The sequence below is a fragment of the Asterias rubens genome, chromosome 20, assembly GCF_902459465.1.
Source record: "Asterias rubens chromosome 20, eAstRub1.3, whole genome shotgun sequence".
In the NCBI taxonomy this organism is placed as follows: Eukaryota; Metazoa; Echinodermata; class Asteroidea; order Forcipulatida; family Asteriidae; genus Asterias; species Asterias rubens.
In genome coordinates this window covers 1,689,457-1,713,497 of record NC_047081.1, presented here as the reverse complement: position 1 = coordinate 1,713,497, position 24,041 = coordinate 1,689,457, and the positions used below count along the sequence as shown (strand labels likewise).

Sequence of the window (24,041 nt, the reverse complement as noted above, 5' to 3'; positions counted from 1 at the left end):
TAAACTGGGCGGCTATCTCGGCAGACTTTTTGGTGCAAACAACAATAATATCAGTTGATTTATTCAGTTCCGTGAGTATTGCCATCTTACTTTAAAATGAACAAATCAGTAAGATATAAGATTGTTGAAACCTATGGTAAGGTGCATCACAGCTACAATCAATGGCAGATGTATACAATACCAACACGAACAGAAGATAATTATATTTGAGTAACTCTTTGCAGATCTTGAATTCGACAAACACAGACACTTTTGTAAAACATCCACAATATTGACGCAGCCCGAGCTTCAAGCAGGGTTTTAAAACGTATACGTGAAGCCATAGCCAATCCAAGTACAGCCCTAAAGCCTTTTCGAAACCATGACTTGTATGGGCCCGGGTTACTCTCCAGCACCCTGCTTGATCTTAAAGCCCTGTACCGAAAGCACTTCCAAGCCTAAAGCCCGAGTTTCGAAAAGAGCAACTTACCTTGAACCAGTGCGGACATCTTGCACATGACCGACCCAAACACCCAAACTTTCATCAAGTGGTTGACTAGCCACGTCCATTCCGATATCAATGCTATAGTGATGTCTGCTACGGCCAGATTCGCCAGGTAGAAGTACGTAGTGGTTCTCATGTGCTTATTGGAAAGTATGATTGTTATCACAATGGTGTTACCCACTACGGTTAACAGGATGATCAGACCCACTGAGATAACTTTGGCCGCAAAGACTGCAGTGTCCACTTCGTAGGACGGCCGCGCGTAGTATGGCTCGGTCGTGGTGGAAAAGTTATCAAAGCCGGTTGAATTCGGGTTATCATCGTTCAAAATGGCGTACTCTGGTCCGCTCGAAACAGTCGCCATTTTTAATTGGCGTAGTTCTAATGAAACTGCAAATGGAAGTCTTGCTGATGCTTGGTTGCCGCCTTGTTGAAGTTAACTGACGCAAGCACTCGGTCACATTTTGATCCCAGTATTTTCACTCATGATTTTAAAGTAGTTTATTCGTGGCGTTCACTCGCAAGGGAAATCACAGAAGCTGTGCAAGAAACGTTCCATTCATCCGGACCAACTCTCCCTCCTATCCCAAGTGACGAGTTCAACTCCAAAGACAACCCGTCACTCTCAACTCAAAACTCCTTACTCTAATAAAACGATCCCTGCAAGGCAAACAAACAAATGTGATAATGGGTTAGCAATTGTACAAGTGTTTTATTTTATGTATGAGGAAATAGCACTCTACGTTCCGAGAAGGGATTAGCACTTCAATTCCGACTAAAACTACATTAAAGTATAGCCTGAATGTGTGCCACATTCAAGAAGTATCAATTTACAAATGCATTGCCCGTCTTTTTTGAAAGCTTTTCCGTAGCTCTCGGAGCTGTAGCAGTAATGTATAGCCCCGCACGGACATTGCCGAGTGTCTATACTTCAGCTAAGAGGGTGATAGACCTGAACAACCGACGCAAAATTAACCCGTCAAAATTAAACTGCTAATAATGCATCTACGTCTGATCACGTCTTCGACCCTATAGCCCTCTGCTAATGCCGTGGGGGTGATCAACGAGATTGCCCGGTGCAGTCCATCCAAGCGCCCGCGCTTACTCCTAGTTATTGATGTTCGTTTCTCTGAACGCCGGATAAAAAAAAGAGATACCATCATTTTTGACAGTTACGACAGACAATCAACACATCTATAAAGACCTATTTACAATATGGAGTGGCAATCATTCACAAAACGATGTCATAATATTACCAAATATGACAGTAGTGAAGTATGCTTTTGCATCGATCGACTCTAACAACAGGAGATGTCAAAATAGTGTGTTTAGGCGTGACATCTCGTACCGTGCACTACGAATGTTGAAAGTTGTTGAAAGTGACTTTAAAAACTGCATACAGCAAAGCGGTGAGAGTTGTAGCCTAAAGCTTCTGAACGCGTAGAGCACGACAGTGAATTTTTGCCTTTGGAATCGATGCGAAACGGGGTTATGACGTGTTGTGTGTGAAACCCCAAAGGAGACACGAGCTACTCGTTCGAATATCCCGCGTCTTAATTCGGCACACAAACTGCTAGCGTTGTGATTGCGATATCGACTCTGAAAATGAAGCCACTATGCGACACCTACCGTAGGTGTTGTTGAAGAGAGTCTGTCCACGCTAAACGTAGTCGTTCATTATACTACGAGTCACCACTCCGCACTAGTTCAAGTAGAATTTCCTTGCGTGCGCACGACCTTGTTTTTGGGGGAGTGAGCGCAATGAGTGAACCGCCAAATCTAGCACGCGGTTTTGTCGACACCTTTATGCTACATTGCGGTTATTGACATTCCTGGCTGTAATGAGGAGATTAGTAAATAATTGGTTGAAGAAAACTATCAAAATCTTACACCTGACCTAAGCTTGGGCTTTAAAGGCTAAAGTATTCCTTTGTTTTTTTTAACCGTTTCGTTGTTTTAATTATATAGATTTCTAGGCCACTAAATTGACTTTTTGTTTTATGATGATTACAAGTAAATGAACAAAGAAATAATATCATCGATCTTCTTGTCGTTCGCTATATCATTTTTGTAATCACTTAATGTTTTTGAGCTTACAAATACTGTGTAGAAATGTCGCCGAATCTGGTTTTAGTATGCTCATTTATTTTTTTAATATATTTTATCAAAGGTATAACTTCCTTTAAGGTTTCAATTAGTCTTAAAAATAGTACTGTTTTACGGTTTTAGAGAAACGGGCTATGTAGGCCTACTAAACAAAACAAAAAACGTCAAGAGAAAGCATCACAAACGAAACGTTGGGGGCGCTGCTAGCTAATTCTTATTTCTAGCTCATTAGCACAAAGTGTGTCGATAAGACTGCACTTCCCAGCAGAACTCAATACCAAATAGCCAAATGTAAAAGACGTGAGTGAAAGTGCACGCTGACCTCAGTGTAGAAAACAGAACCCCAAATTCAATATGGCGTCGACAGAGTGTGACTCTATGCTATTAAACGTTGAGGGCACTGTTGGCAAAATCTTATTTCTCGCTCATAGACCTTTTCGCAAATACCGGGGCGCGCGCGTAAAGCTTGGAATTAGGTGCATTGTGGTCTAGCTGGTATCCAAATTTGATCCATATATATCCCACAATGCACCTCATTCAACAGTCTGCGCTTGCGCATTGGTGGTTGCGATAAGGTCTATTAGCATGGTGTCCATCAGTACCCAAAACGAAATAGCAAGGTGAAAAGTACGTTTATTGGGCCTTATTTAAAGTGCACGCTGTCGTCCTAAGTGTAAAAAACAGAATCCCGATTTCAATGTGGTGTCGACTGAGTATGGCTCTTTATGTTAGGGCTTGGTTTGCTAATTCTTATTGCTAGCTCTACAGCTGTACCCAAAACGAGATTGCCAAATGACAAGTACATAAATAAGAGTGCACGGCGTCCTAATGTGTTGAAAACAGACCCAAGGTTCAATATGGCGTAGACTGAGTATGGCTCTTTATGTTGATGGCTGTGTTTTCTAATTCTTATTTCTAGCTCTACAGCTGTACTTAAAAACGAGATTGCCAAATGACAAGTACGTAAATAAGAGTGCATGGCGTCCTAATGTGTTGAAAACAGACCCCAGATTCAATATGGCGTCGACTGAGTATGGCTCTTTATGTGAGGGTTCTGTTTGCTAATTCTTATTTCTAGCTCTACAGCTGTACCCAAAATGAGATTGCCAAATGACAAGTACATAAATAAGAGTGCATGGCGTCCTAATGTGTTGAAAACAGACCCCAGATTCAATATGGCGTCGACTGAGTATGGCTCATTAAACGTTGAGGGCACTGTTAGCTGGTTCTTATTTTTGGCTAATAAAATAAATTCCACTCAAACGAGAACGCTGATTGTCTTATTCACCCCCATCTTAGGAATTGTACAGTACACGTACACTAAATTCAGTAGAATAACTACCCACTTACGAGCGCCATATTTTATCCCATTCGCCATTACATGACGCAGCTTGCATTTAGTTGTTGTTATTCTAGACACGCAATGCAATGCTTGTGGATGTTTTTTCTTGTCTTGGTTAGACTTTCTTGCCGTGCAAGAAGACCTACAAATAAATTATTGATCAATAAAACAAGTGCTCTTAGAATGGATATTGAGAAGCAAGGAGCGGGTAATTTGACGAGAACCGGTAAGTTAACATCCGTGGAAAAACCACCCGATGGTCGGTGTACAAGTAAATGTTAGTAAGTGTACTTCAGTTCGAATAAGTAGGCCTACTGGACTTCAAGTCATTGCAGAAGCTTGACGCTAAGTTCAGTCAATTTCAGAGATTCAAATTGATTTGTTTTTCGCTTTCTTTAAAGGCACATGACATATTGTTTGGTAATTACTCAAATTATAGAGAATTTTGCTTGGTAACGAGAAACGGGGAGCTGTTGAGAAAATATACCTTCGGTTTTGGAACCTTTCGTTTGTTCTAATATAACTGTCAAGTCAGATAGGCCTACTTCAAGGAGGCAACGAAGGCAATTGCCTCCATGCCCCCTGGTCATTTTCATGGTGCCAATGCTCCAGTAGTAATGTACAACTTCCTCATACGGTGCCCTTTACAGAGGAGAAAATGTCTTGGTGCCCTTGCCCTTTCAAAACCAAAGCATACATGCCTGAACTGTATATAGTTATACAACAAAATAAACCTGTGAAAATTCCATGTTACTGGTCGCGTTTTTGAGATGTAACCGATATAATGTTCACGCAGGGAGCGAAATGTCCACGCAGGTAGACGATGCCTTCCAGAGAAGCGTTTCTTCAGTTCATTTTTGGGGGAAAAGAAGTGATATAATTTTTTTCATTTGCAAAGTACTTCGAAGTGGCATATGTCTCAACATGCGTTTTATCAAAAGCTGTTGTATTTCTTACCACGTAAAGTTGTTATTGCCATTAATGTTCATAGTCATAATACTTAACGTACACAGACCCGTATAGTTTACACTGCAGCCAATAACTGTCACATTATTTTCCGCAGTTATAAGATAGACTGATCAAACTAGGGCAAAACAGAAAAAACCTTTTACCATCATTGTCTAACCCCTTTTGTGACCTGACCACTCAGACCTCAATGTCAATATTAGCCTTATTTGGTAAAACGTATTGTCTTCATGAAATTTGTTTAAGTATAATTCATAAGACCTAGTATGCATCTTTTGAACATGTGCTGGGGATCGGAGTGCACTATTTAAGGTCTAAAATTCTAGGCGTTTTCTCTGGGGTTTTCGCTATCTTTTAGTAATAGCATGGCGAACTCTTTTAGTAATATTGAACAATAGTTCTGCATTAAGAGTACAGTTCACCATCTGGCGTATAACATACTGTGGTTTCCATGCAATGGTGTGGATACAGTATATACAGTGCAGGGGGTGAACAGTGAGCAGAGAGAACAGCTTAGGCTTGCTTAGCGGATCTGGGCTGACTGACACCCTGCTTAAAACTAGCAAGAGATGCACAGTTGATTAGGCCTTCAGGGAGATTGCTCTAGATCCTAAACGCTATCGGGAAAGAATTATGGGTGTTGGTAGAACCCTGTCCAGGGCCCAATTTCATAGAGCTGCTTAAAAGCAGAAACTCTTCCTTAAACAATTCTGCTTAGCAGAAATGAGCAAGATACCAGCCACAAATTGTACACGGTATCTTGGCTGGTAACCCTGTTCTGGTAAGAATAATTCTGAAGTACTTCTTTGTGTAGTTGGACAACCCGGTCAAAGTTCCAATTTCATGGAGCTGCTTAAGCAGAAAATATTGCTTAAAAGATTCTGCTTAGCAGATTTGAGCAGGATACCAGCCACATGATAAATGGTATCTGATGAACTTCTTTTTGTGCTGGTTTCTTTCCCTGCCCTTTCACCTCTGTGGTCCGGGGTTTGAATCCCACCTTGGTCAGGAGCCTTGCATGTGGATAGTGTTTTCAGTCCCTACCTCATTGCGTGGGTTTCCCCCACTTTGGGTTTTCCTCCCACATCAACAACCGAGCATTTTAATCCCCATCCATATTCACCCTGATTGGCACTAAAATAAATAACCAAATACCTAAAACTAAAAATGACTGTCTTGGCCTGTGCACGCCGTGACTGTTGGGATGTGTTTGAGATAATATGATGCTAACTCACAGAGCTGTAATCCTAAAAGTAGCATTTAAAAGTTAAGTTATTATTCAAGGTAAGACGGATAGAGGTTTGAAAATCTCGGATTAATTTCCAATCTTGAATGTTCTCCCTCCTTTCCCTCATGGTCAAACTCTGATGGCACGGAACAATCAACACGACTACGGTACGGACAACTTGATCCCCCACCATAATCCACCGCACTTTTCGCATCACACAGGGGTAATTCCAAGACTCGTAGATTAAAAAACCTGACGGCTGAATTAACGTCTAAACGCTACTTGAAGCGTTTCAAGATGCATGGCCATCAAAACCGAAAACGATTCCGGGAATCCCACATTAAATACGTTGACGGCTGAATTAGCGTCTAACATGACACGCAGAGGCCGAGATTGTTGACGGTAATTTGGGCGCGAAGCGTCTCACTTCACGCAAGGGTGAACTGATGGGGAAAATTGATTCGTTGCTCATTGTTGAAGTTACCAAAAGAAAAGTAGAAACAAAGTTAACACGCCATCCGAGTATAATGGAGTGTCAACCATCATTAATTTGGTTTATCTTATACTGTTGAGCACATTATAGGGCCCTTAAACTAGCTATTGTATACTTCTTACCATTCAACCAAAAGAACGCATGGTATAGAAGCAGCAAACTGTTCATTGCCTGACGTTTCGACCAACTCGGCCACGCCCCACAAAACCCAGAAGTTGTATCTCACCAACCCATCTTTACAAAATCATCATACAAATAATTGTTCAACTGGAACTTTCAAAACACACAGGAGATTGATAACCGCCATACACACTTTAGAAGAATATTCAATGTCCCCAATTTTTAGAAAGTTGGAATTTTTTAATACAACCAAAAATGCCAAACTCGTACATGATTCCGAAGACAAGTCGCAGGAAATGCTATGCTAATTTTAACTGGAGGTATTTCATCTAGAGGTATATAAAATGAAATGGGTAATAAATTGGCCTATTTCTTTTTCTCCACATGCCGCTGTTCCTCAGCATCGTCAGGTATGCTGTTTTATTTTCATCTTTACAGTTTATTTATTCCAGTTTGAATCATGAATGACAGTGAGTGCATGATCCCCCTTGTATAGTTAGCGAAATTATACACAACATGTATATTTTGCTAAAAAACTTATCATCACTTGCTACTTAGAATTCAGTGTGCACAAAACTTGACAGTCTGAAGATTTCGCTAATGCAAAATTGCTGGATTAAATCCAAATGGCATTTGTAGATATCATAAAACCTTTTGTGTGGAAAGAATAATTTATAATGAATCAGTCATGATTTTCCTTTATGGGAGACAGTGCGCGAGGTTAAAGGATTTGGGTACATTTTGTAACACAAAACAAAATGTCCACATAACTTACACCGTTTGAAGGCACTGATAGTCTATATCTTAAGTACAGTAATAGTTGCCGAGGTGCTGTAGTTCTTGAGAAAATAATATGTAAAACAATGTTACAAAAATACGTTTTACTTTCTGAAATACTTTTCGTCACCTATAGGACGAAAATTATTTTCGTGACTTTTTTTACTCATTTATTATAAACTACAGCATCTCAGCAAGTAATTATTAAGGGAATTTCTACCATCATTATCTTAAAACTGCGTGAGTTTAATGTAAATCTGTGTACATGGTGTTTTGTGTCTTACAAAAAGTATACCTATAGACCCTTTAAAACTGGAAAGCGAATTAAACATCAAATTGATGTTCAGACGTTGAGTGAGTTTCATAAACATATTTCAATCCATACTGAGTATCAACCATAATACAGAGGAGAAAAGTCTTACGTGGGTGTTTTGTTTATGTAAAACATAATGAAACACTGTCTTCTAATTTTGATTCTGGTTCTGTAAATGAAATTCCCTATCTTCGCCCTCACACTTTAGCAATGAGTAACTTATACAAATCATGTTTCAACTATTTGAGGAATGGCGTACCTTAGAAGTAACAATAAATAAATAACATATGTTACAACTCAACCTGTCATTGAACAGCTACTATGCTATGGGAGTGCCATTTAAAACTGTGTACAATCATTTATTCAATGCGCGTTTATTTAATTTTTTCGTCATTAGTTGTTTTCGTAATTTTTGATTAAAAATAATTAGGCCGCAACATCAAGGTTAAAAAAATACACTTCTGTCGTTGACGGCGTTCGTCTAAATGACAATACTTTGACGTCATTTGTGGGATGTTGAAATAGAGTTGTAACATAAGAAAGGAAGCAAACAGTTGCTAAGCACAACATATTTATGCTTACCAAAATAAGTTTGACAGCCAAAATACCATGTCACGTGTACATAAGTTTATGTCTGATACTGCTCCTTTTTAGCGAGCAGAAAAATGTTTAATAAACATTTTTTTCGTATAGTATAGGTAGCTCTTAGAAATTGTACACTGATCTTTAAACTAACACTCCCGTTGGTGTCACCTATTTAGTTTTAGACTAAAAAATGTGCTTTGTTTCATCGTTGTCCTTTCGTAAACCCCAAACTCTCCACCTCGTGGCAGCTTGTGTACCGTCACCCTGCTATCAACACCTTACTCATTACCCCCCCCCCCCCCCCCAACCATTCAAGCAACACTCATCACCCTCCCCCATCCAACCCACTGGCCCGCCCCTACCATGCCGGCCCTCCACGCATCAGGCCATAGACACATACACAGATTGAGATTGAGAGTCCGTCACACAAAACCCGTTCACTTTAGGAAGTGTTTCCTGAACAAATGTTATCTTAGCTGAGCGTACGATGCCGCAAATTGTCTCAACTTTCAACATGAGCTGGGGAATAAATGAAAGGCTGGCCCTTCTAGTTCGCTGAGAAATGATTAAATGGTTCGCTAAGTTAAAGTGACTATGCAATGTAGAGCTAAAGATACATTCTGACAGGCATTGACTTCACAAGACATAAATAATATTCACTTAAAAAAAACAAGATTGGTAAATTGGAAGAGTACATTAACTGTCGTAGGCAGGGCATGTCTAAGACCAGTATCCTCACGATCACTTGGTGTATCCCAATATACTCGTCAATACCTTTGAACATTTGGGCGAAATTTTGGTCATAGACCTTGCAAGAAAATATGATGTGAAAAACACCGTTGCGAAGAGGTCTGTGCTTTCAGATGACTGAGAAATTGTTCATGCATGAAGCCTTTCTTAGATTCAAAAATATGTGTGAAAAGTTACCTCTTTCTCTAAAACTGCATTACTTCAAAGTGGATCGTTCCTTATGTTTTGTATTATCAGCAGCTCTCTACTGCTCTTTACCAAGTAAGTTTTTATGATGATTAGTTTGTTGAGCATATATACAAAAAAATAACCCAAACAACCACTTTAAAAACTCCCGGGTCGGAACTGATCCGGGTTACGAAACCAAGGCGGCCTTCCTGGGTCAGGCTGACCGGGAACTTTGAATTTTAAAAATGTGGTTTAACTCGGATTCTACGTCAGTTTGACCTCTTTGAGGGTCAGTTTTTTAGTGTGCTAAGAGTTGGATTCTGCGTCAGTTTAATCTAGTTCTTGGTCAAGTTGACACAGATTCCGGGTAATTGTGGGCCATAAATGAGTCAGACTCTACCGGACCCCAAATCTGGGTCAATGAATGTGCATTCAATGCTATTTTAATATCAGTTTAAAGCTGGGTCAAGTTGACACAGATTCTGAGTCATTCTGGCCCATAAATGGGTCAGGTTCAAAGGGTCAATTCTGGGTCAATTCTGGGTCAATGGATGAGTTACTCAATGCTGTTATAACATACAATTCATCAACCAGTGACTTCCAAAGTCGGCAATGCAACATGGCATCTTCGTTTCATGGTTCATCAACTATACTCAAGTTAAGACGAAGCTTCAATCATTCTTAGGACATTTCTTTCATTCCATGTCGGCAACAATCAAACAGAAAATACTAGATCACGAAAACAACAACTGTTTACATGATGGGCTTAACATGTTTCTATTATTGTCTCGCGTTATTAAGTAATCTCGACGCCATAAATCAACACAAATTTATCCATTCGTGGTATTCCAATAAACTGATTAAGACCAACATGTGGAACAAAGTCAAAGGACAAAGATTTAGGAGTTATTGAGCTTTCCATCTTCGACCGATATTGCGATAAAAAGGATACGGGCTGTTAGCGAATGATATAAAGAACATTACATAATTGGTTTTTTTTGCTAACAAAACGGTTTGCTGACATTGTAAGCACTTTATGTATACATCGACCGAAACTGACAAACCTGTAGAAGTTTGAGATCAATTGGCCATATGGAAATAGTGACAACCCGCTATTACAATTTTTTTGCATGACATCGATTCAAAAGAAGAATGAATATAACGCTCACTGAGCGATAAACTCTAAACGGGAAATTAGTTTTATTTATTTATCATCAAATATGACATTTCAGACAGAATTTTTTTCCAGGGAATGTTTTCTACTTTCGTCATCGTAAGACCGAGTAAGTTTAATGTAGATCTATGATCTTAGACGATTTTTTTTCTTATGTAATGTTCGAATCCCACCTTGTTTCAGAGAGTATCGTTGGTTTGAGACGTATTACATTTATTTTCGTTTTTAGATATTTTGGCTTTTGACTCCTAAATCAGGTTTTCGTATTAATCATAAACAGGTCTAAAAATGAAGTATTAGCAATTTGCAAAAGTTTAAATAGGGTTTCTTTTGAGTTAAATTTCGACATGATAATTATTTGTTCATATTTTCACTATAGTTCGTAATATATTGCTGACATGTTTGTGTATTATTTGAGGGTGTCGATGGTGTAGCATAGTAAGTTTCTCATGTCATCCTATAAGTCTGCGATGGGGCATGAACAAAAGATGTCTGTTGAACCATCTTTGCGCAATAATATCCTCGAGCAAGAAATGGTAGCTCTGAAAAGGGTCTATGTTGGTTTCTTGGTTTTTTTTCTCTCTCAATTTTTCGATACACAAGAGCCCTCACTGTGTTTGCTCGATGCTTTTTCTGTCAATGTGAGATATTTGACAAAGGATGCATTAACCCAGATTTTGTGAGGGGTCGGGATGGGGGGGGGGACCTCAATGGGTATTTTGAATGTTCTTGTATTGGTAAGCAGGAAGTGGTGGATTCGTGCTGTAATCTCCGTAGGCCGAGTACGGGGCGTCATGCATTAATTTGTCATGTAAAGAACCATTCATTTGATATGACTCCAGGGATATGGGTTAGTGTTTGGTGCTGGGGGGTTGGGGGAGGGGCGCTTAATGGGATTAGACCCCTATTTTGTATGCAGGAGGGAAAGTGCTATTTGTGATTAGTTGATGAGGAATGATATGTGTAATTAAATGGGTTTGATTGGTAATCAAGTTGAATTTAACAACATTCTGATCGTACAACGGGCTTTGGCCCGTTGTCTGGACATATTCAATCTCTTGGTATATAAACAATGATTCTGAGCATCAGACCATACAGACCGAATCTGTACAGTCTGACCATAGAGGAAGGGCCACTAGAATCCGTGTCAACCTGACTCAGGATCGGAGTCAGAAAACCAGCTCAGGGGTCAACCTGACCTCCAAGGGGTTAGTTACTGAACCTGAATGGGAGCAAATATTGACCCGGTTACAGAGATGGGGTGTACAATCCGAAATAATACAAATGAATATTGTACCCATCACGTGTACGCCTAGCCTCGATTCAAGGCGGTTGTTCGTATAGTACCGACCAGTGTTCGCATATCCGCCATTCCAGGAGGCTGCGTGCAAACCCATTGTGTGTATGCAAAGCCTCCATTCCAGGAGGCTGTTGCGTGTACCCACCTACGTGTACGGTTAGCCTCCTCTCAAGACTTGATGTTCAATTGCGCCCACGTAGTGTGTGCATAGCCTCCACTCAAGAAGGTTGCACCCACCATGTGTACGCATAGCCTCCATTCAAGGAGGTGGTTGGCTCAACAGAGAAGAAGTGCCTATCCCTGTGCTTACCGACTTTGTAACATGCCTGTTTTAAATAATATGAAAATGTCCCCCTAGGTTGTATATACACTCAATCTCTACACGGGAAAAATGGCCAAGTTTCCCCCAGAGAAAACACAGCTGCTCGGACCAAGCCCATCCAAAATTGATAAATAAAGAGCCAGCTGTATTTTCGATGACAGATAGGCTGGAAAATTATCATTTATGATTGATCAAATCCATTTAATTAAACCTTAACAATGTAGCACAATCGAAACGGTTTTTGAAGAACCCGTTCATTAATATTTATTTTAGCCAAAGGTTCGCTTTGTTCGAAAAAGGTTTGAAATAAAATTATTATTATTAGATAAATAATTATGTGTATTTAATAATAATAATACAAAATAATAACCTTGTTTGTATAGCGCTTTTTACTAATCTAAGCGTATACATAATCAAATTAGCAGTATTGTTTTACCAGGACAAAAAAGAATAAGCTGGTTGCAATCTGCTTACAAACCAAAATGGACCTATTATGATAGATTTTGATTTTGCATCGGGGAAAAAGAATATATTTTGGTTTTTACCCATAACGGATGTGTTAGCACTGCAGCTATACTCAGTCCTTTCCCGAGACCTGTGGCAAAACTGGACCTCTTTATGGCAAACGCTTTGTGTTGACCCTTTGACCCTAGCAGAGTCGTTTTCTAGCCATTCGAGAAAGACTGTTAGGGTCAAAACGTCATGCCATTAACTGCTGTTTATTTTACCATTATACATCCCGTATTGATTTTAACCATTTTGTGCACAGTTACCGCACATGCATAAAGAGTTATCTTCACTCATGTAGATTTTGTATTTTTCATTTTTCACACTAAAACACTTCCTAGGCACAATTGGTATCTGTTGGGATTGACCCATTTTTGAGTCAATATGATCCAGAATTTTTGCCAAAATTCCCAAGTGGGTTAAACTGACGCTATATGGTCCAAGGTTGTAAAATAAGTTTACTTTAGTGAAACATTCTGTTGTTCTTTCCTTTGTCTGTTGTACTTACAAGTTTACCATGACACTTAACATGTTTTCTTCTTTTTTGCGGAGCACCCCTGTCTTTAGAATTTCCCTATTGACTTATTTGATCTCCCCTTTTTCGTGTTGTCATTGGTCTCCATAATGCACCGAACTTAAGAACAACAAAGCAATGTCAAAAACCAATCACAGAATTGTTAACTCTTAATACAAAGCAAATCCAACACCAGACCTTCCTTCCTCCAGACTTTTCAACCCCGCAATCTCTCAGATTTACCCGCATTGACCACATCACAAAACTCCATGAATTTCGGTATTACGTTTCCAATGCAGCTTAATATCATATTTGCACATGAATAGCAATTTACGCCGAAGCTCCAATTTGATTTACCCGAAAGGATTTAAGTCGCCAAAAATGCACGCGCATGACAAAAAAAAATTACACCACAACAGCGTCCATAAGTTATTGTCTGTAGTTATAGTAGAATACTCGATCATTTTTATTCTTTGGTGAAGTTGACATGTATTTCATAATTATGCCAATCCAACTGTCTATAATGACCTTCTCTGAGTATTGACTTAAAACTCAATTTTGCAATTCAGGAGTAGTTTACTGGCTCACACGGTCTTAAGACGCAATATTTACGTTTTCAGCGGAGCAGGCTGTATAAACAGGAGGAGTTACTCTAACTCGGGACTACGGCGGGCTTTCCCTTAAATTATTAATTGCTTGTCAGTAGATTTAAAGGACAGTTCACTCCGGAAAACCCCGGACTAGCCTTAAGGACGAATATGTGTATACTAGAATCCAGAGGGGCCTGACCAATTTACGATCAGGTTGACTCATTTCTCGGTCAGGCTGACCTTGAAACTGGTTTTAAAGTTTCGTCTTCTGTACTTTGGTTGTATCTATACTATTGACAATGCCGATGTTGTTCACAAAGGATGCTGGCAGAGTTTTGACCACCCCTCTTCGAACCAAATCACTCACCCCTGTTGATTGACACCCCTCTAAGACGTGTGGTATGGTCCAGCTTAGGATATCAAGGCACTGTATGAGCTGATGAGCTGACCACTGTGTATGGCACATAATGAGCTGGACCATACCACACGTTCTAGAGGGGTACACTGTATTAAGCTATCAGCATGTGCTAACAGTGAACTTCACTGTATGTTTTTTGGTGTGTCCCAACATAATTGTTGTGCATAAAATAACAAACCTGCGAAAATTTGGACTCAATTGGTCATTGCAACTGCAAGAGAATAGTGAAAGAAAAAACACTAATTTTTGTGTGCTTTCAGATGCCGTAAAAGGGATTCAGACCTGAAGTATTTTGTTTTAATATCTCAAGAACTACGTCACTTCGGAGGCAGCTCTTTCTCACAATGTTTGATACTACCAACAGCTCACCACTGCACGTTAGAAAGTCAGTTTTTATGATAATAAGTGTTTTGAGCAATTACCAACAGTGTGCAGTGTCTTTAAACAAGTTGCATGATGCAAATAACGACGGGTTTTTCACTCGAAGTGCCCGCCCGGTATAGCTTTTCAGGTAAAAAAAGGCTCACCAAGGAACCAACAGCTCAAGATTAAAATCTGATCTAAACACGCTCTTGCTTTACTTATACGGACCGTGAAAGGTAATTCTGAAACGAAAGACAAAACCCTTGGATGTGTTATGAATGAAAATAGTACTTTGCATTCACAGCACTAGAGCTTGAATCCATGTGTAGTATTTTTATTTTTTGGGTAAAACTGAATTCGATTCCCTACAGCCGAGTTATTATAAAGGGGTTAACGACAGAACCACTTTACTTGTAGCAAAGGGTTTCCTCAGCTGAGCAACAAAATTTGTATTTTTTTTTCTTTTCTTACATCGAGGCTTTCAAAAGTAAGCATTATTTACTCTGGTCTTTTGTTGCCAAAGGGTGATTGTTATCACGTGACATAACATTCCCGAAGGTGTAAATTACCCTTATACTTTGAAGAAAGAGGGGGTGTGCTGTGCAAGAGTGAAAAACTGTAAAACACCGGAGGTTATCGCGGGAGCGAAAGACCGAATGATGGTGCGTGAAACGAACGCAATAGCTAAATGACGGTTGTATTGAGTAATGCCCGTGGGGCTGTCAGCTCATTTTCACGGCGTGGGTTTTGGCTGAGAGATCGGGGCGAGAATGAAAGTGATACTTTGAGGGACTGGGGCCATCATGTGAGACCGAAGCTAGAGAAAGAGGGGATGTCTTGGGGAAACAGAGAAGACGAAAGAGACAGGGTATAATTGTGTTGATGGAGATAATAAAACGTGTGGAATTAGGTCGAGTTATAAGCGAGGGATACTGCCGTTTTGGTCAGATGCTGGTTTCGGCTTGGAAAGGAAGTTGTATTGTTACACACACTGATATCTTCACTGACCAAACTATCTATTGGAGTTAGTCATTCAGCATTAAAGGGATTGGATACCTTTGGTAATTGAAACCCACTGTTCGTTTCAATCCTTTGTAATTGTAGATATATACCTCAAGAGCAATCTGTGAAAATATCATTTCAAAAGGTCGCAGCCTTTTTGAGACATTGCTGAAAATCTGGAGCTGTTTATGTCCACACAGGAAGACTAATGTGCTATTTATAAACACTATTTGCGGTAACTCTTCTTAGAATCAAATAATTATCGGGGGACTTTTTGTTTGAATATTATGTTATGTACATCATGATGTGTTGTTTTGTTCACTTTGTCAAACATGTGTGAATTTACTGCGAATCTCCGTGTGAAATTATTTTGAGGTCAAAGGTACATAAATGTCAGGATCCGGACACTGTTCAACCTAATCCTGATTTATAAGCGAAATTTTCAAGAACATTTACGTTCAACGTTCGTGTCTTTTTGTTTTCTTCTTTTTTTTGGGGGGGGAGGGGCTGTTTCCGTCAGGATAAAGTTATCAGAAACCAAGAACCCTCACCTAAAACCTTATCCCTACTTCCGTATTGTTCTACGTGTAAACTGATATAGAAAGATCCATGCAAATATTGGTCGACATACAGAAAAGCAAGTTTGCTCTCAGCAGCAGACATCATAAATGAACGCGTGGAACGGAAACGTCAAAATCAGGGGGAAATAATAAGGTTCTGTTTTGCAAACCACTCTCTGCTTGTCTAATTTCGACAACTAAAATCCTTCAGGGCAAAGATGTCCAAGCTGCATTGTCAAAACATGTCTTCTACTCGCGCAAACATGGAGGCGCATTTCGAAAAATAATAATAGGGGCCGGGGCCGGGTGGGTTGAAATTGACGGGATCTTTTGTCAGGAATTAGTGTGCCGAAATGATCCCTTTTGTACGAAAGTTCCTTAATGGAGACCGGACAGACCCTAAGAGGGGTATAATCCACCGAGCTTCTTTGAGCAATTCAAGGGGGGTGAACCCACCTGGAAACGGGTGCGAATTCACGAATCTCTGACAATCACAACCTTTTGTGTATAAGCTATTATACGGATTGATTAATTTGACGGGTGGCTTGTTTTTCAAACAGTTGGCCTCCCTTTTACTCGGCTGGGTGGTTGGATAAGTTGGTTAAATACTTTAAAAGCATCTACCTAAACTAACTGCTGGTTGCAAACAGACCTACTGCATCACGGGGTATTGGCAAACACTTTTAAATACATTACGATACAACGAACATTGATTTGAGTTTATTTATCTGTTATTTAGCTCATAAGGCAGGGGTTTGTCCTTTAGTGTAAAGCAGATTATTTGCAAGTACTCATGCATAGGGATAGACAAACCCCCTTGTTAAGTTAAATTCGGAAGAGATTTATTTGTTTGCCGGAGAAAATCTGATGGGTCGTAAAGGACTTAATCCGTTTTTTCTTTAACCTAGAAAAACTTCAAAATAGATTAATTAGGTGAGCTTGGTGAAGTCATCAACCCTTTAGAAGAAATTGATACACAAGAATTTCGTGGTTGCTATTTAAACTGTGATGCATCAATCCCATAATGATTTATTTAGGATACACATTATACCAGTCAACTTGCCCAAAGCAAAGTCGCCCTCTATAAACATACTTGCCCTTTACAAAGCCGGCTCAATAAACAATCTTGACCCACTCAAAGTCGCCCATGTTATAGGCTACACTTTGCTGGGGCGAGTTGACTGGTTTCCATTTGTTTTAATTCTTGTCCATCGGGGATTTTTGGCATGGCCTACGATGAGAACTGTTTTAAACGAGTAACTTTATAACAGAAACCTTAGAACTGGTTGTGACGCGAATTCTCAGTCCATTTAACCATTTTGCAAAAAGCACATTGCAACAATCCCTTCGGGCGCTGACGTGGTGCCTCCTTCATCAATCGTCCTTAGTCGGCCTTATTCTTTTATATCACCCATAACGTCTCTCACATCTCACAGAAATTACTCCAGACCATATTAACTGAACACAATTCAAAAATAAATACAACAAATCCATAACATAAAGTTATATTAAAGTTGTATAATCGTGTACGAACATGATTCTCATCGTGTACGTACACAAGAAGGGCGGGATTTTGCTTTCATGTGTGGCACTATACGCTTCCGTAGTTTACAGTTTCTTTCAAATTAACATGCTCTTTGTGGTTATTATGGGATTCGAACTGCCTCTAGCCACCTGGCAATCTCGGTGGTCTATAGTTGGTATGACACTGCTCTAGAATTGCAAAGGTCGTGGGTTCGAATCACACCCGAGTAATATGCCTGTGTTTTTCCCCACAGAACTAGGGAAAGTGCTGAGTGTACAGTACTAACACACATCGGTGTATATGGGTAAAAACCAAAATGAATAATTATAGAACAATTTACATATCCTGTATCTGAGGGTTGAAAATATTTCCAGGAAAAAGCCAAACAGAGCGGAAACCAATGCTCGACCAATTCACCCTACTTCAGAGCCCGAGAGAAGTCCTCGTGAAATAATAATCACTACAGCGTCGACAAGTTAGTTTTTTCAATTTGCACCGAACTGACACATGTCATCTATAATGTAAAAGGTTAGATAACAAAGCGCGTGTAAAGCCTAGTGGAAACTCAACGAGGCGATCCCGTTATGTATCCGTGCTTGGCGTGGCTTATTAGGTTTTAGACGTGATGTGCCAACCCTGCCCTGTTTGCAATTCTGTTTTCTGTACATTAGAATTGCAATCCTAAAAAACAACCATTTTTTCAAGAATTTCCTTTTTTAAAGGCAGTGGACACTATTGGTAAATGTCAAAGACTAGCCTTCACAGTTGGTGTATGTCAACGTATGCATAAAATAACAAACCTGTGCAAATTTGAGCTCAATCGGTCACCGAACTTGCGAGATAATAGTAAAGAAAAAAAACACCCTTGTCACACGAAGTTGTGTGCGTTTATGATGGTTGATTTCGAGACCTCAAGTTCTAAATCTGAGGTATCAAAATCAAACTCGTGGAAAATTGCTTCTTTCTCGAAAACTATGGCACTTCAGAGGGTGCTGTTTCTCACAATGTTTTATACCATCAACCTCTCCCCATTACTCGTTACCAAGTAAGGTTTTATGCTAATAAATATTTTGAGTAATTACCAATAGTGTCCACTGCCTTTAAATCGATTAAGAAGAAAACATATTCCTCATTGAAAAGCACTAACGACAGTGGCAATTTTGATGTGCATAAAACAAAATTACGTCCCGTATTGATTGCACAGTCATATACACAGTGATACATCTAAACAAGGCCTTTGAAAAAGACGTAATTGAAATCAGAGAGGAATTAATTACGTGTGTTTGTGTGTGTTTGTAATTACATGTTTAAGGTGATTAGGCATGTAGGTTAACAATGTTGTGTTACTTAAAGTCACTCAAAAATACTCAAAATATTTGTTATAGCAAAGAAACTTACTGGTATAACGACCAATGGAAAGCTGTTGATAGTATAAAACGGCTCCCTCTGAAGTAACGCAGTTTTTGAGAAAGAGGTTTTATTTCTCACTAAAAAAAATGTTAGACATTCATGCCTGAAGCACACAAAGTAATGCAACAATTGTGTTTTTCTCTTGCAAATTCGGTGACTAATTGAGCTCACATTTTCAGGTTTGTTATATTTTGCGTGTGTTGGTACACCAAATGAGAGTACTGGTTTTTGACAATAATCAATAGTGTACACTGTCTTCAAAAGTGGTTGGCAAATGTAGTTTTGGGAATACTCTCGAATTTAAGTGACAGTTTGACCGCTATGACTATAGTGCTGGGTTTCATCAAATTGCTTTTGCAGACTTTGGAGCTCATGCGTGGTAAAATGGGGTTTTACTGATCAAGAGTGGCCTTTAAGGAGTTTGTTTAGCAAAAAGAAACATTCATTTTCTAAGGGGAACATTCATTTGTTGATTTTGACTATGTTGTTTACAATTCTGATCATTTCGAAGTATGTAATTGCAATCAATGACCTTCATGCTTGTTAGGTTGTTGTGATGGGTGTTTACTTGTTTGTTTTTCAACGAGTGATGGTGCGGCCATCATCAGTCGTTTTGGATAACATTGGACGTTACAAGAATTAACCCCGACCTTAATTGAAGAAAAAAAAATCAAATAAAAGAACATTCGAAAAAGTCATTGGAAACAAATTCCTTAGTTATAAAAAAAACTAGATAACACTTTATAATAAAACTAGAAATAAAAAAAATAAATTAAAGTTGCATTTTAATGACTAACTAGTAGTTAATAATTATCTGCACGAGCTTTCGTGGCAACAACTTATCAGATTTAATGAAGAAACACAAAATAAAATTAAACAAATTAAGCCATCTCGAGAAGTATAGTCCAATATGTACAGAAAATAAAATAGTAACGAAAACAATAATGTGAAAAACATAAAAACGAAAACATGTAGATCAAAATCATATAGTACGGTTGACAATATCAAACTTTCTACATCAATTACATGATTTTCTGAAGATTTATCCTGAGTATAAAATTTATGAGTATAAAGTTACCTTATTTTCATAAACAGAAATGTTTTCGCCTCCTCAATGGGGAAAAGAAAATGACATGAAAGCCTTGGATTTCTCAAGCTAGGCCGCTGAACAGTAAGGCCGGACACTCTAGCTGTACGGAATGATATGACAAATTAAACTTTACCGGCAGGCGAGTAAAATAACCACCCTCTTACAATGCCTATCTAGGGCTTGCGTCTGTCAAAAACGGCATCAACATTTACGGGCTTGCTTTCTCGAAATCGAAAAGTCAAAATGACAAGCCGAGGTAAATCTTGTAGATTCGCGAAAACATGCGGATGACTCTAGAGCCACGGGGGTATGGGATGGGATTAGCTGAAATCCAAATGGCCTCTGACGTCAGCTTGACGAGGATTAGATTGATAACATGTAGAGGATCATTTGAAACGTAACATTTAAAGAATGTACACCTTTTTTTTATCTAGAGTAAATGTTTTTTAGTGATGTTCTTACTTTGAGGTAAACAATACAATACAATACATGATTGCTTTTTGGAAGTGGACACTACATCCCATCTTCTGGTTCTTAACGACCGGGACCCAATTTCATAAAGGTGTCGTAGCACATAAAGGAGCATTGCTAGGACTAAGGACCAAGCAAGCCATGTAACCTTGAGGAAGAGTTAAAGGCACTGGACACTATTGACAATTACTCAAAATAATTGTTAGCATAACAACTTACTTTGTAACGAGCAATGGAGAGAGCTGTTGTTAGTATAGAGCAATGTGAGAAACGGCTCCCTCTGAAGAAGTCGTTTTTGAGAAAGAGGTAAAATTCCTCACTCAAATAATAATACGCATCTAAAAGCACACAAAGTAACGCAACACGGGTTTTGTTTTCTGTCATTATTCTCTTGCAAATTCAATGACCAATTGAGCCCAATTTTGCACAGGTTTGTTTTAGTTTAAAGGAATTTGATAGGCAGAACTTTCTTCTAAACAGCTTTATGAAGGTCCACACTTCGTGTAATGTTCAGTGTTTAGGAACTGGGGCCAATTTTACAGAGCTGCTTAAAGCAATCGCACAATATCTGTAAACAGTATTGCCAAAAGGACCACACTTCGTGTATCACAACTTATTTATAAAATAACAAACCTGTGAAAATTTAGGTTCAATCGGTCATCGTTTCGCCGTGTCATGACTTGTGTTTAAAATAAATCCGTTGTTCTCGATATCGAGAATTGATAATTGTTTTGATGTTTTCTCAAAAAGTAAAGCATTTCATGGAATAATATTCTAAGGAAAGTTATTTGTAAGTTATTTGTAAATCTGTGAACTTTTAATGTTTGTTCTGTCCAGAAAGTGTCCAATGACTTTAAGTAAGCAGAGTCAATATTGCATAATATCGTTGTGCTAAAAAGCAGAAATGAGCAGGATACCAGTCGCTAAATGTACATGTGACATGGTAGTTTGGCTGGTAACCGTATCCTGGCAAGCATTATTCTGTTGTGCTCAGCTACTTTTTGTGCTTATAAAGCGACATCAAATTGGGCCAAGGATTTTCCTGAAGTGTATAGTACAACGGAATGTCCACAGACTAACTTGCAACACAGAGCTCTCTGACTGTTTGGTTTGTGTGATTTAAAAAATCGAGTTACAAAGTGTAAGATAATTTCAGGCGCTTGGATGTAAAATCAGATCAACCTCCCTCCCACGGCTGTTGATTATGATATCAGGTTTCCATTTTTAGTTTCATTTTTGATTTTGTGGAATCTGGTTTATGTATCATGTTGCATGGGGGGATGATACATAGTAAAAGTTTGAAATCCCAGTTGTAACGATGTTGTATTCCACACAACGGTGTTGTGTTCCATATAACACATTAACTTTTGTTATTCCAAATGTTTTTGACAAAGTGGTTGATGTGTCGTTCTTGACATGAACTCATTTACACTCTCTCTTTCTCTCTAGTCAACCGAAGTTTTGTGATTTGCACGTTCTTACCTATCCCCAATTAAAGGGGAGGCATTTGGTAACACTCTTGCAATAAAATGTAGCCCGCGTGTACATGATATCGGAGGCTAAATTTAGGTTTGTATTAACATTTAGGTACATGATTGGTATCGGGCTACGTTGGTTTGAGGCTGCATCTACGTTCGGGCTGCATTTAATAGGGCTTATTAAATTATTTAGGCTATTTTAGGGACTACATTCGTGTAAATGGTTTTGACTAAGTTCGCGCATTATTTTAGGTACATGGTTAAAGCCATAGTGGACACTATCGGTAAATGTCAAAGACCAGTCTCCTCACTTGCTGTATCTCAACATATGCATAAAATAACAAACCTGTGAACATTTGAGCTTGATTGGTCGTCGGAGATGCGAGATAACTATGAAAGAAAAAAACACCCTTGTCACACGAAGTTATGTGCTTGATTTCGAGACCTCAAATTATAAACTCGAAATCAAATTCGTGGAAAATTACTTCTTTCTCGAAAACTACTCCACTTCAGAGGGAGCTGTTTCTCACAATGTTTAATACTACCAACCTCTACCCATTACTTGTTACAAGTAAGGTTTTATGCTAATAATTATTTTGAGTAATTACCAATAGTGTCCACTGCCTTTAAGGTCTAAGGTCTACGTTTACGTTCAGGTTACAGTTGGGTACAAAATAAAGGCTTCATTGTCGTTCAGCCTGAACAAAATTTGAATCTGTTTCTCTAAAACCACATACCTTAAAATTTCTCATAATGTGATACATTAGTGGGTAGTTTTTGTTTCTTAAGTTATTTATAAAGCCATACCCCTTTAAGTTCATCTGCACCTGTCAAGGTTACAGACCCCTAATGATAAAAGAATCTTCTTTTGAATGTCGTACTCGTCATCCAAACAAATTCAATTTCATGCTCAGAATCTCTTAGTCATCGTCGATGCGAGTTTTCGATCTAAACTCTGCGTTGGTTTCCGCCGTGTGTTTCAGTCCCTATTTGTGTTAGTCCGGGAAACCTTATTTGCGTATGTTTGGATTGGTGTGAACATGAAAACATACCGCGTCTCGTCATTGATGTGAAATATAAACGTTATAAAGACAGCAATTTAATTTTGATATTCGCGCGTGGCCCCTTTTGTCTGAGTTGGAGTTAGGAAATTAAGAGCATTAAGGAGATACGCTTGAACAACCTCTGATGAAAAACGGAGATATTGCAGAGGTTTGTGTTTTTAACAACAAAATCGAATGTATCTGTTTAATGTGTTCCTGTTCCCTTGGTGGTAATTTGTTTCTGGAGGTGTCGATCTATATAGGTCAACATCTGTGATGTCGCCGCGAGTTTGAGCTCTATTCACATGGGGAGAGGTTGATAGTATAAAACATTGTGAGAAATGGCTCCATCTGAAGTAATGTAGTTTTCGAGAAAGAAGTAATTTTCCACGAATTTGATTTCGAGACCTCAAGTTTAGAATTTGAGGCCTCGAAATCAAGCATAAGAAAGCACACAACTTCGTGTGACATGGGTGTTTTTTTCTTTCATAGTTATCTCGCATCTCCGACGACCAATCAAGCTCAAATTTTCACAGGTTTGTTATTTTATGCATATGTTGAGATACAGCAAGTGAGGAGACTGGTCTTTGACATTTACCGATAGTGTCCACTATGGCTTTAACCATGTACCTAAAATAATGCGCGAACTTAGTCAAAACCATGTACACGAATGTAGTCCCTAAAATAGCCTCAATAATTTAATAAGCCCTATAAAATGCTATTTCATTACTATCTCTCAACTTAGACAACCGATTGAGCTCAATTTTCACAGGTTTGTTATTTTATGCATATGTTGAGATACTTTAAGTGAGAAGACTGGTCTGTCACAATTACCAATAGTGTCCAGTGTCCTTAATACCTTCCACATATTGTTTTAGTTCATCGAAGCAGTGGCTATTTGAATAAGAATTAGTTGAACACTTTTATAATTATGAGATATAA

The 24,041-nt window shown here is 38.9% G+C and overlaps 1 protein-coding gene across 5 annotated transcripts in view; it reads right to left on the bottom strand.

Annotated features, from left to right (window-relative positions):
* LOC117304084 (neuropeptide FF receptor 2-like) overlaps positions 1–24,041 on the bottom strand; it is a 49,061-nt gene that overhangs the window by 12,957 nt on the left and 12,063 nt on the right. The window contains exons 1-2 of one of the 5 annotated variants that reach the window (XM_033788582.1): positions 2,114–2,162; positions 470–1,144 (exon numbers count right to left, since the gene is read on the bottom strand). In XM_033788582.1, coding sequence (XP_033644473.1) covers positions 470–848 — 379 coding nt within the window. In that variant the 5' untranslated portion in view covers positions 849–1,144; positions 2,114–2,162. Of the gene's footprint in view, positions 1–469; positions 1,145–1,318; positions 1,340–1,436; positions 1,522–1,832; positions 1,906–2,113; positions 2,163–24,041 lie in introns of those variants that run through there. The other 4 variants (XM_033788584.1, XM_033788583.1, XM_033788585.1 and 1 more) reach the window with 4 other exon arrangements.